Source organism: Squalius cephalus (assembly GCF_949319135.1).
Source record: "Squalius cephalus genome assembly, chromosome: 4".
Lineage (NCBI taxonomy): Eukaryota > Metazoa > Chordata > Actinopteri > Cypriniformes > Leuciscidae > Squalius > Squalius cephalus.
This window is the reverse complement of record NC_137125.1, coordinates 22,916,174-22,929,762: the sequence shown is the minus strand read 5'-3', so window position 1 is coordinate 22,929,762 and position 13,589 is coordinate 22,916,174. Positions and strand designations below refer to the sequence as shown.

At 37.6% G+C, this 13,589-nt stretch overlaps 2 protein-coding genes across 5 annotated transcripts in view; one reads left to right on the top strand and one right to left on the bottom strand.

The window, feature by feature from the left end:
• Positions 1 to 13,589, bottom strand: part of LOC307157335 (uncharacterized protein) — a 625,157-nt gene that overhangs the window by 111,751 nt on the left and 499,817 nt on the right. The gene's annotated exons all lie outside the window — the stretch shown is intronic.
• Positions 2,134 to 7,253, top strand: LOC307157414 (uncharacterized protein). 4 transcript variants are annotated; one of them, XM_079869345.1, is made up of 14 exons: positions 2,134 to 2,957; positions 3,044 to 3,118; positions 3,285 to 3,359; positions 3,497 to 3,589; positions 3,739 to 3,852; positions 3,996 to 4,189; positions 4,591 to 4,875; positions 5,148 to 5,379; positions 5,482 to 5,573; positions 5,694 to 5,798; positions 6,037 to 6,230; positions 6,325 to 6,489; positions 6,628 to 6,818; positions 6,997 to 7,253. In XM_079869345.1, the coding sequence occupies exons 9-13, from the start codon at positions 5,562 to 5,564 to the stop codon at positions 6,749 to 6,751; spliced, it is 600 nt and encodes a 199-aa protein (XP_079725471.1). In that variant the 5' UTR covers positions 2,134 to 2,957; positions 3,044 to 3,118; positions 3,285 to 3,359; positions 3,497 to 3,589; positions 3,739 to 3,852; positions 3,996 to 4,189; positions 4,591 to 4,875; positions 5,148 to 5,379; positions 5,482 to 5,561; the 3' UTR covers positions 6,752 to 6,818; positions 6,997 to 7,253. The 4 variants fall into 4 exon arrangements, with proteins under 4 accessions (XP_079725471.1, XP_079725472.1, XP_079725473.1 ...); XM_079869347.1 differs by having other exon boundaries at positions 2,199 to 2,957; positions 4,591 to 4,851; XM_079869346.1 differs by lacking the exon at positions 3,996 to 4,189 and having other exon boundaries at positions 2,139 to 2,957.

Here is a 13,589-nt window from a genome sequence, read left to right as displayed (position 1 = left end):
AAGTTTTAGTAGCTAATGGATTTCCACCACCGAAAAACGCTTGCTGTAGCTCTGCTACAAGATTTATTTGTATTTGGAAAAACACCCGTAGTGTTTGGGTGCATCCCCATTCCCCATCCTTCATGTTGACTACGGAAAGGGTGAATCTGATTGGTTGGTTCTTGTCACATGACCTGCGGTGCGTTTGCGGCATTCGTTGAGATTTTTTCATCTCGCTGCGCCTGGAAAAAAATTGCGCGTCACTTCAATTATTTGAAATAAAGAACTCGAGCGTGCAAAAGACGCGATATGTGAACGGCCCTTGGCGAGCGACCTCCAATCAGGCCACGAGCTACTGGTAGCTCACGAGCGACGTGTTGGAGACCTCTGGTTTAAGGTGTGAACATGACCTGACCCAATTGCAGAAAGCACTGTGCCTTTTTTGATTTTTAATTTGAATGTAATTTGGGGTCATGAAATGCCCTTACATTAGGGGTGCAACGGATTGCAGTTGATTCGTACGGACCAGTTGCCACATGGTTCGCGGATTAACTGCTAAATTTAACCATCATAGAGTGAAAGTTTATACTTTGGACATGTTTTGTCTTGCCAGACATGTTTTGTCTTTTAAACATTTAAACAATTTTAAAGGGTTAGTTCACCCAAAAATGAAAATTCTGTCAGTAATTACTCACCCTCATATTTTTCCAACCCCATAAGACTTTTGTTAATCTTCGGAACACAAATTAAGATATTTTTGATGAAATCTGAGAGCTGGCTCACTCCTTCATAGGCTGCAAGGTAATTGATATCTGCCAGCCCAGAAAAGTTAGTAAAGACATCGTTAAAAAAGTCCATGTGACTACAGTGGCTCAACTTAGGTTTATCAAGCGACGATAATACTTTTTGTGCGAAAAAAAACAAAAAACAAAACTATTTTATTCAACTATTAATTTTCTTCACATGACCAGCATCGGCCAATAGTGAGCCTACGTTCTGACGTACAACCCAGAAGCGCAGCGCTGTTACACTACGTCAATAGCTTAGGAGAATGACATGGAAGAGAAGAGATTATTTTTGTTTTGTTTTTGCGCACAAAAAGTATTCTCGTCACTTGATAAACTTAAGGTTGAGCCACTGTAGTCACTTGGACTATTTTAAACTGTCTTTACTAGCTTTCTAGTTTCAATTGCTTAGAAGCCTATGGAGGAGTGAGACAGCTCAATATCTTAGTTTTTGTTCCGAAGACGAGCGAAAGTCTTACGGGATTGGAATAACATGAGGGTGAGTAATTACTGAAAGAATTAAAATTTTTGGGTGAACTAACCCTTTAAACGCAGAAGAAAAAGTGAAAATCGAGACTCGCACGTTATTTGTGCGCACGCAGAGAGAGAGAGAGGTGCGTTTCAGATAGAGGTGCGTCTTTGCCGTGTCTGGGTGTGTTTTGCTCCTCCTACAGGTGCGCTGCGGAGCTGAGGTAATCAGGTGGATTGGGTGCACCGGTGCACAGGTGTGCCTGTCAATAAAAGCTTCCTGTTTGGCGTCCTCATGGAGCGTTCCATTCTGTCACATCGATCCCTGGCCAGGACCGAGATGTTGATCGGCGTTGTGGCGTATTGCGAGAACTTGAGAGACAGTCTTTGTTATGAAGAATGTGTAAATAAAAAGAGTATTGTAACCGCCGTAAACGTTTTCCTCCTCCTTCATTGTTGCTCCCTTATAAGGGCGTAACATGCTCGAACACCTAATTGTGTCGTCTTTTGCGTTTCCTTGGCCTTGAATGGACACATGCACACAAAACTATGTTTAAAAAAACTCATCTAAATAACGGCAAGTATTCTCTCAGTTATGTCATAAGAGAACAGTTGGATGTTTATCAGTTTTTTTCGGTTTTCATTTTTCTCATTTTATTACTGACTGTTCACTCGTTTTTAATAATATTTGAACTTTATCAGTTAAGAGCATGCACTCTCTGCTGGAACCGTCTTGCCTGACATTGTATCATATGATGCTCATAAGTTTCTTCATATTGCGTTAGTAGCATCACATCAAATCAGTAAAATAACAGGAAACAATAAATATTATAAATAAATATTATATATAATTTATTTTATATAAATATAATAAATATTATATAAAATAAAACAGGCAGAGGTACAACCAGAAGGCAGTCTAAAGAAAACATTAGACCAAGGTCTACACATTAGGAACAAGGTCAAGGGTGAGTGAGTGTCAGAACCAGAAGACAAGATGTTAAAGGTACAATATGTAAGATTTTTGCAGTAAAATATCACAAAATCACAAGGCCAGTATTATATATTTGTTAAGTTGATTACTTACAATATCCCAAATGTTTCCAACTATTTTTAAATCGTGAGAAAATTGCGATTTCAACCAAGGAAACGGGGCGTTAGAGCAGGGGTGAGCTGGGAGTCGCCAGTCAATGGCATCAAATCCGCGTTACCCTCGGTTTCCGCTCGTACTGCGTGGAGTCCTGGACAAATGCGGAACTTGTAGTTGTAGAGAAATAAAACCAGGATAAACATCGGTGTGGCATTTCATAAATGGAGAGAACTTCGTGACAAACTTCATCTAGAAAGAGACGCCGATCTTGCATGTGTTTTAATTGACAGGTGAGTAATTGTTTTGACTCCTTTACTGACATAAAAATTGAATACAGAAGACGGTGTTAGTCTTATTGTTAGAATGCATATGATGTGAAAAATCGTGAGGTCATATTCACTGCGAATACTTCTAGGCATGTTATGAACTGTTGGCTGTAATTTTGTCAAACTGTATCTTTGGTGAAATACTTTTCACGACATCAAATGATGTGTCAAATGTAAAAAAAAAATGGTTTATTTTTTATTAAGTTACCAAAAAGGAGGACCAGCCACGTCAACTCCTTGCAAGAGACCTGGAATGCCTCTTCTAACCCTCTCCACCATAGCTTCGTCCAGTGACTCACCATCAGATAGGTAGGCATTGGCAAATTTGTTTTATATAATTTATCAGTTTATGAATATATTTACATTGGATAAATTTGATCAAATATGCTTTACAGAGATCAGTGTTTTCTGGAGCCTGGAGTCGAACACCTTTCTATGGCAGAAAGCGATGAACAGCTATTACATGAAAGGTGACTATTACATGTGTTATTATACAAAGATGTTGATAAAAATGATTTTATCATATAGGCGAGCACCACAAGCCACAAATTGCAGTGTGGCATAACCAATCAAGTGTTATGCATACCGCCATTACAAACCTAATTTTTTTTTTTTTTTTTTTTTGGTGTGGTGCAGTTTTTCAAAGATCAGCTTCCATGATGAGTCCACCATTACTGTGAGCGAAGATGCTAATGATCTTCAGAACACAGTGTAAGTGGTGTAATGCATTGTTACAAAATGCTGTTTGATGTCTACTTCTGTTTGTGTAATTCTCTGTATACTGTACGTAGTTATTATTTTTAGTATTACTTCTACCACTACTAATACTACTATTATGTATTTTGCAGAATTGAATTTAAACACCCAGATGATACATCATGGGAAATAGACAGTGAGGACAGCACTTCTGATGAGGACTATGTCCCTTCTATCTGTCTTAGGTTTGTCTGCATGAATCATGTTTTTTGCTAGAAAAATACAGATATAGTTAAAACAAAATAATATCAGTTGATGGACCTACTGTAACTGTTATATTATCAACGGTTTTGGCTTTGATAAAATCTTGCACATCTATCTACTCCTCAACCAGACCACCTAGAGACTTCGGGTTTTTGGCATTATGTTAAGGAAGGTCTAATCTCGGGAACGCACAAAAAAAATCCAGGAAAAGATTTACTATCTCTTAGTGTTGTGATCCCATGAGGTGAGAAAATTGCGCTAAAACACTCACGAGTTTTTATTACTTGTTTTCTTTTTCTTAACAAAATGAAAGTATAGAAAAGACGATCATTTTTCTTGTACATGCTAATAATACAATGTTGTAAATATTTATATATGTATTTACAGAACAGGTGAAGGAACTAATGACTTTAGAAAAATCGAGGAGCTTAAAGTAATTGATACCCCTACATGAAGATCATGACCTTAAATCTGATGCTAGCAACAAAGTCATTTGTGAGGAGGACATAATTGGACAACGGGCATCTATTGTATATGAAGCAGTTGAAACAGTTTGTCAAACTTCTACAGCTACAGGAACAGCAAGTGTCATCCAATGGGAAATAAAAAAAATAAAAAACAATAATTATGTATATTAGCATACGAACTTGTAAAAAAAAAAAAATGTATAGGTGCATGTCACGCAAAACATATTGTTGTTTTCGTTATAAAAAAAGATGTATATCATAGTCTCAAAGTCTCTATTCAGCTTAGTGAACCTACACACACAAGTGTAATCATTTGAATTGGCAGGTGTTCAAGATACATTTTCAATGGTGTATAATAAATGATGTATAACTGAATACACAGTTTCCAATTCCAATGAAGATTTTAAAAGTAGTTTTTAATTGTAATCCATATACATTTTAATTCAATGCCGATAATTTTTGAAAATTCGCTGTTTGTATGCATTGCAATCACTCTTGTGTATTTTATCTTATAGATATGTTCAAATGGGCACAAAGTGTGGACTTGGAATTCGCAGCCTACACTGAAATTTGGAATGCAGGCAGGAGACTTCATGATGCCACCAACATCCTGCTGTCGGGAAATAACTACTACAAAGTGTCACACCTGTTAAATTACATGAACATGGGCTTTGTAGGAAAGAACACTTTTTTAAATATCCAGGATACTTACTGCTTAGGAGCAATAAAGGACATGTGGGAGGACAAAAGATGTGCTGCAATTCAACGTATGAAGAGTAAGGATGGTGTAGTTGTATTAGGTATGTCCTATGAGCATAGGTCATAGGTATGTAGGTATGTCCTATGGCATTTAGGTATGTCCTATAGCATTTAAAAAAATCTATGCAATACCTACATGTCATTCTACCTGCTGAAAAGTGTTATGCGCAATATTGAAAAAAAAATATTTTTTAATTATTACATTTCTTTAATTTTTTAGCCTCTTGCTTATTTTAAATTTTTTTTTATTGTTGTGCATTTTTCTGAAATATGAAATCAAATCTCATTTATTGATTTATTGTGCACTACACAGCAGATGGACGAATGGATAGCCCCGGATACTGTGCCCAGTATTGCTCGTACACAGCAATGGAATGATTCTAAGGAAATCATCTCTGTTGTCACTATCGATAAAAGGCAGACCAGTCGTAATTCTGTCATAATGGAGAAAGAGGCTTTTGTAGCCACAATGGACAAGCTTCTTAGCGAAGTGCGGATTTCAGAAATATGCACCAATGCTCACGCACAAATCGCATCTATTATGAGTAAGTTGGTAGTACTTGCCATATTATATACAAGGAAAATATATATTTGAATTTGATATTCAGCAAATGTGTAGAAATAGCCGTTTTGTTTTGCATTACAAGATCAAACAACTGGGCGATATAAGGACACTGGAGTTCTGCACTCATGGGACATATGGCATTGAGCAAAGAATTTAGCCAAGATGATTACTGCAGTATGTTTACTTCTTTTTTCATTTTTATTAAATACTTGAACCTATATCTTTTGCAGATTTATTATGAAAATGTTTTTATTCTAAAATGTATTCAACCACATCTTTTATATGCATACTTAGGAGGCACAGCAATCTGGACAAAAGATCCTGCTGCACTGGGTCAAGCACATTGTGAATCACTTCTGGATCTGTTGTAAGAAGGCAGACATGGTCCAGCAGTTCATTGTAAGTAATATATCTCCCAGTAGTCATCTCTTCCTGTGACTAAATACAACAACATTTCCATGTAGCAAACTTACATGCATCAAGTACAATGCTTCTATGTGCAGTGAGATTCAGTGTTTTAGGATAAGATTCTATTTGTGCACAGCATAATCATTATAAAACACATTACAATACCGACAATATCTAGGCTTTATTTGTTCTTTGACTGTATGGTCTGATTACAAGATTTGTATTTTAGAAACTATGGAGCAGTGTGCTTCACCATGTTACAAATGAGCACGAATGGTACCTTGGTCACTGCCTGCACAGTAGCCTGCCAGAAATCCAAGACAAGCAATGGCTGGAGAGTGGTTCCAAAGCTCACAAGGCACTGGAAGCGATAGTTCTAAAAAAGAGGTGGCTCAGAAATGTCCACCGATATCTACCTTTCAGGTAACTTATGGAAATTAGTCACCAGTAGTCATCACTGTGATCAATGTTTTGAATACTACTCGAAATATGAACATAGGCTAATTTGTTTCTCCAGATCAACCTGTGAGCTGGAATCATTCCACAACCACATGTTGATGTACGTCAGCAAGCGGTTCAGCTTCTCACCACTGGTCTACGAGGCAAGAACTCTCCTTGCAGCCCTGGATTATAACCACCATAGAGATCGACCACCGATGCTCAACAAAAATGGCCAAAAGATGTAAGATTTAAAAAATATATTTTCAATCACTCAGAACTTTCTGTTGAACTTGATATTTCGTCTTTCGGATGTGTCTTATTATCCATATATTTCTGGGTGATTTTTTTTTGTCTAAAGCCAAATTATTTTTCATTACAGCTTTTGTAGACAGTTCCAGAAGAAAACTGGTAGATGGACTGTTTATGCCTTAAAGGTGGCAAAAGACACAATTACATTCCTGATCTGCAAGCGCACAAGACTCCAGGCTGATGTGGGGACATAGGGTTCCAAGGCCTGAGGACCCCAGGACATTGACAGCATTCTGGAGTCACATGTCAGTAGAGGCATAGGTATGTACAGCAAAAAAATCTTAGCTAAGATGTCTGTCTTGGGATCTATATATAAATTTAAAATATAACTAAGTTATTTATTTATGTACTAGTGTTATTGATCAGTACAATGTTATGCTTCATTTATAAATTGCACTTTTCTTCTAATTTAAATTCTTCTTTTTTTTCTTTCAAAAAGGAGCAAGCTCTACACTACCAGAGTCAAGAGACGAGCACTGAGCTAAAACCTCAGCAATCTGAACCCCCAAGTTCAGAAGTCTACCTTCAACTGAGTCAGCCAAACTATTTTTGTAGTTTAATTTTATCCTGAAACTTGATGCATATACCTAAAAATGTTTGTAACTGACACCTTAGAAAAGTTATCAAATATGTAAATAAATTGTAAATCATTTCACACAAATTTTTATTTTATTTGTTGTTATAAATAAACCTTACAAAAAAAAAAAAAAAACAGTTGTTTTATTTACACTATCACTCTTCTAAACAGGTTCTTATGAAGAAGGCAGTATAGAATAACATATTCTTTATATTTGTAATAAAAACATTTTAAATTGAAGAGTGGCAAACCAATTTTTTACCAAACAGGTAAGACAACATATAAATAAAAATTACAATGTAACATTGAATAAATAATTATAAATAACAACTAAAAAAAAAATAAACAAGTCCTTTAAACATAAATACCCGTTTATAGGAGAACATGACTAAGCAGCATGCTTCTACAACACAGCAGCGATGAATCCAGTGTACTGCCCATTTGGGTCAGGGAATTTCTCACGTACTCTGCGCACACAGCAGCAAGGGATGACAACTCGGATTCCCGCCCCAAGTGAACCACACTGCCACAAGACAAAATTTCTGTAAGCAGCATAGTGGTATTCCCGGTTGTCATCCCCAGGTTCCTGTGTGTCATGAATGGCATAAATGTCGTTTCTTAAACGGCGTGGCAAGCGCAGTACCTGCTCATCCAATATGTGTAACGACATGTGGGGCAACATGCTTACACATGTGCCCTCTGTCATGCCACAACATTTCTTTTCAATATCAGATGGCATTTCAATGCATCTTGTACAAGACCACCATCAAGGTACATCCTGTAATTGTTGTTCCTCTTGATGAGCAGGTGGTTGGAGGACATCAAAGATGAGGCCTGGTTCTCTATTCATAACTCTAAGCAAGAGTCCTTGAGCCACGTTCATATTTCCTATAAGATTCTGAAATTGCACATTACAAAATGTAATGCCAGACGCTGAAACTATTTTGGATACTTGACGTATGTCCCTACTCACCTGTGTCATCAACATCCTGTCCTCTTGCAGCCTAGACACCCTCAATCTGTCCTCTTCACACAGTCCAGATGATGCTGTGTTTCTTCTCCCTCTTGCTGCCCGTCTTCCCCCTGTAGACCTTCTACGTCTACTTGCTGTTCTTCCTCTTGTTGCACTGCTGAGTTCAGCAGCTCCAGTTTTTTCTTCCACTCTGTAAGCTCTTCCCATCCCTTTTGGTCTTCCCATCCCTTTTCTTTTTCCTCTGCTTCATGGCAGCTGCTCTGGGGAGGACTCCAGGTCTCATCAGTATTTGACAGGGATACTTCCAATGAGGATCTATCTGTGTCTCCCTGCAACATAACAACAAATAAGCAAATATAAATAATTGTACATAGGTCAAGGGCGGGCGAGTGTCAGAACCAGGAAACGATCTTAAAGGGTAACTAAACCCCTGGTCAGAGCCTGACTCCACCCACTGGCAATATTTGAAAAATGCTGGAAAAGTGGAGATAGAGGGTACGAACCGAGGGCAGGGCTGAGCGGGGGTGTAGGCACCTGAGACCCGCGTTTCAATAGCACGCGCTCTCTGTAGGCATGTTCACATTAGCAGATAATGAATTGTCATGAGAACGACTGACATCTCTATCTTTTCAAACAGGTTACATAAACAGAGAATGTTTGTTTTCATTTTGAATTAGATAATTTAATAGCAGAGACTTAAATGTTTATAAAGATATATTGCTTATGCCTGTGTGACTAGTATTCGCTGAGTTTTAAGTTTAGAGACATGTTCCAAAAAAAAGTTCATGGAGACAGAGAGGCAGAAAGCACACCCTGTTTATTTTCTTTATTTTACAAAAGCACAATGTTTTTTTTTTTCGATTGTAAGCGGACACATAAAAACAGTTTACAGTTTATTTTTTCATATTTCTAAACTAAAGTCTGTATGACCATAAATGACAGAGTATTGTAAGTCTATTTTGCTGCTGTGTGGAAAAAATCCAGCAAAATGCGCCGGCGTGTTTGTCGACCCCCAAGGGTTAACTTTAGCCTAATAGGGAGGAACATAAATTGTGATTAAAAATATATGCTCACTCACATCAAGACGCCGCTGGGGTGGTGGAGTCCATGCAGGAAGAGCACCGTTTGGGACTGCGTCACTTATCAGCACGAGCAGTGCTGTTGCACCAAGTAACACTACATCTACGTCCCATCCTAACCACACTAACAACTATGCTAATTAACTACCTAGGCTACACGAAATAATCTAAATAACTATATAAATGCTATGCTAACTAGATGCTAATCAACGCTATCCTGATCGTTTTCAATACTCGCAATTCCAAGGGCGTGGTGAGCTGGTGCCTGCTTACGTCACGCGGCACCACAACATCCAATAGGAAAATTCAACTGCAGTAGCCACCGTTCAACCTGAAGAGGGCAGCACTCATATGTTTTTACACCATATATTGTAGGATTAAAACACTTTATACCCAAATCTCAAAACATTTACTCGAATCAATGAACAGCACTAAAAAAGCCCCAGTCTTACAGATCATTAAAGGTGGGGTATGTAATTATCTTTTTTGGCCATTTTTTCAAAATCACATGAAATCCTATTCCTAACCCACTTACAGCCACTGAGTTAGAAGCACTGAAATGAAAATTAAGCAATTTAATCATCTGTGGAACGGGCAGGACTCGAAAAACTCCAGCCAATCATTTCCAAGACCACCTAGAATCATTGGACAGTAAGTGCGTCAATCAAACGGTCGTACCATACCCCCCTCCCCCCATCCATGTCCATGTTCTTCGAATGGGTGGAGTCAAAGGAAAGAAGGTAGGACCATTTGAGTTGTGTATTTTCAAAATCTGCCGGCCGTTTTGCAAATCACATACCCCACCTTTAACTAAAAATAATTGTTTTAGGGTTTAGTTACCCATTCATTTTTTTCTCTTGCCCGACGGCCTCTATCCCTGTCTGCAGCAAGTTGCAGCCATCTTTTGATCCAATGTTCAATTTCTTGGTCTGTTGCAGTGGCAGTTAAGCGGTTTCTTCTGACAGCAGCTACAATGACACCATATATGACACATACTGTATATGACCAACGGTAAATAAGCAATTAATTGTTATTTATTATAAATCTAACATTTATAGGGAATTTTTTTTAGCTGACACCACACAACATAAATAAAATCACTGTAGTTATTTTCAGAAAACCATACAATAATTACAGGTTTTAGAGAGGTGTCTTTAAATGCTGCCTTTCCATTAATTCCCCTCCAGTTAATCTGACGGCCATGTCGTTTGAAAGAAGGAAGCTGAGAATCCGCCATATGGTTGATTAGAATGTACAAAAACTGTGTGGGCTTTTACCTGTCAAAATAACTGAGTTTGTTTGGAATTATATATACTGGTTGTATAACAATCAAGCTGAATTTTTGTTTTTAGTTCTTTTGAAAAAAAATTAAAAACTTAAAAAAAAAAAAAAACGTTTTCTACTTTCAATATTAAGTCAAAAAATGACTGAACAAATGATACACAGATTATTTTTAGTCTGTGAAGTCAGCTTTGCAGTGGTTACAAATAACTTTGGTTCTATCAACTCCGCTGTCTGTAAGAGATTTAATATGAAAATGTCCATGTTAAGGGGGTCGCAGTCGCACACTGGACGAGAAGCGCAGCGTCACGCCACATCTTTAAAATTCAAGCACATTATTTTCTATGAGTGTAAACACACCGGCAGCGCCATTCTGTGATTATAACGCCACTTAGCGGTAAAAGGTAGCAAATACACGTCCCTTATGTTGCTGTGGTAAAAGTATTATTGTGGTTTAGAACCATCTGTACTTGTTGAGTTAACTCAGATGAGAGAGAGAAAACACTTTATTAAAACATTCTTTAAAAAAAAACCTCTTAATTATGCCTCACACATATCACATTGCAAAATATTCAAGAGATAATAATAAAAAAGGAAAGAAAATTAAAAAACAAGATACCCACTCAAAAATTACCACCATACAACACCAATTAAACATTATTTCTCCATCCTCACAAAGTGACAGTAAAGATCCAATTGCACACCATTTAAACTCAAACTCAAGCAAGTTATTTGTCATTTGTAAAATTCTATGCTCCACTCTTATTCTGGATTCCACCAAAGCAGTAAATAGCAGACAAACATTTATATTTCGCCCTTCAGCAGCCAGTCTACAAGACTTCCAAATGGCTAATTGGCCTGTCTGATAATTAAATTTGCTACAGTACACTGCTGTTGGTGCGCTCTTGAATACTTGCAACCATAGATAAACAGAGTCTTGTTAAAAACAAAACCCAAATTCCCAAGTAGTCTTTCTAGCAACATAAATAATGGAACCAATCTAAAACACTCAGTAAAGACATGAAATACAGAGTCTGGTAAAGAACAGAAAATATAAGATGGTAAAGCATTCGTTAAATTTAAAAACATGACAATTAGTAGGCCACACACAATGTAATAACCTCCACTGTAGGTCTCCAGATTGTTTAGGTATAGGACCCTTCTAAAAAAAAAGCCTCCAAGAGGGATAAAGACCAGCAGGAACTGTTAAAAATTCTTTCCATTTTGTATCACCGCTGTTAATATGCTCAAAATAATCTACTTTAACACATAACTGATATAGGTCTCTTTTTCCGACCACCTAAAAATCAAGTTCTTCTAATCTATTTAATGTCAGCAGCTTTCTTTCCTGACCATCTTCAACACCAACCTTAGGAGACACAAATAACTTAAGAAACAAAACTCTAGAAGGACCTCCAGGCAGAAAACAGTTTAAAAAATGCTTTTAACCCACCAATGAGCCTCTCTATCATCCTGACTGATCTAATTCCAGCCCGATTACCAATATCTATCATTAACCTCCATGTTTTAGATGAGGTATCAACCAAGTCTAAAACTTTTATCAGTCCTTTTTTCAAAAAAGTTTTAACAATTCTATTAGATGTACAGATAGCATCACATAAAAAGGGGTTGTAAAACTGGTTCTTCAAGGCCAAAATTATTATTTTAAAATCTAATCAATTTAAAACCTATCCAGGAGTTTAACACAGAAGCATAACATTTTACATCAGATGAAAACTTTCTATCATAAGAAGACATTAAAAACAATTGCCTATCAAGACAGTGTCATGTATTTGTCTCTTGTTTTGTGTGCAAACACATGGTCGGTTGTTTTGACTGTGTTTGTATTGTCTTGTATTTTGCCTCGTTTCCATGTTGTTAATGTTGTATTAGCGTCACCTGTGATTGTGATCATGTGTCCTTACCACGTCCCTTGTTCCCTCGTTAGTATTGCTGTTCATCAGTGTCACCTGTACCTTTGTAATTATGTGTTCTATGTAAGCTCCCGGTGTTTGTTCCTTAGTTCTGGTTCGTCTTGTTAACATTCGGTTCTGTGAGTATTGTGGTCTGTCTGTGAAAGGTCCAGTTCCATTTTATTGTCAAGTCTAGTTATTGTTTGTTTGCCCCATCGTGGGTCTTTGTTTCCGGTTGTAAATAAACCGTGTTTTGTGAAAGTTACTGTCTGCGCTTGGGTTCTATTTAGCGTAACGTGACAGACAGAGCCCACCAAAAGTTCTGAGCAACGCCAAACCAAACGACACCCATGGCCTAAAATCCACAGGGTAGAGTAGGTTTTAAACCATCTTTAGCTTTAACCTTGTCTGCCTACTCAATCAACCCTTGGCCCCCTTCATTGACTGGGAAAATACTGAATTGCAAGGGTAAGCCCATGGTAACCATCACATAAAAACTCAACAAACGTCTTCTGCAGATGTTGCAACAAATCTTTTGGTGGTGTAGCGGCAGCCAGTAACCGCTAAGAGGCTGAGTAGAGGGAGTAAAGGATGATGCGTTTCCACTGCAAATCCAGGTGGTTTATTGTAACATTGAAACGAACAGCAACATGATGAATGATGACGGTAAGCAAAAAAAAAAAACAATGAAATGAAATAAAACTGAATGAAATTAAAATGGTCTTTTGCCAATTGATACGAGATGAGGAGGCTTTCTGTTAAACTTCCAAAGATTCTCTCAAATTCATAACATCCTGAGCAGATCTAATGATAACAGTGACATCATCAGCGTAGGCACTAAGCCTAGCAGTTATGAGGTTTGAGGTGGACACACTGTTGATATGCACCCAGCTTGTTTCTCAGTGCAACTAAAAGTGGTTCAATAGCAATGGCATACAGGATTCCTGAGAGTCCACACCCCTGCCTTATGCCTCTGCTTACTCTGAAAGGTCTTGTAAGGGTTCCATTGTGTTAGTGTACAAAATTTTAATATAAGCAATAATAGATGGACCAAAAGGCACTTAACCAGGAAGCCATGATTGACCTGATCAAAGGCTTTCTCCAGGTCCAAAGAAACAAAACCAATGTTAGAATTATGTACCCTAGAAAAATAAATCAAGTTTTGAATCTATCAAAAACAGTCCTTCCTGGAATGCAGTATGACTGATC

What these genes read in the sequence shown, in the direction of transcription:
- LOC307157414 (XM_079869345.1), top strand. An exon ending in CACCGATATCTACCTTTCAG is followed by an intron (nt 6,231 to 6,324) that starts GTAACTTATGGA and finishes TTGTTTCTCCAG; the next exon opens with ATCAACCTGTGAGCTGGAAT. An exon ending in AACAAAAATGGCCAAAAGAT is followed by an intron (nt 6,490 to 6,627) that starts GTAAGATTTAAA and finishes TTTTCATTACAG; the next exon opens with CTTTTGTAGACAGTTCCAGA.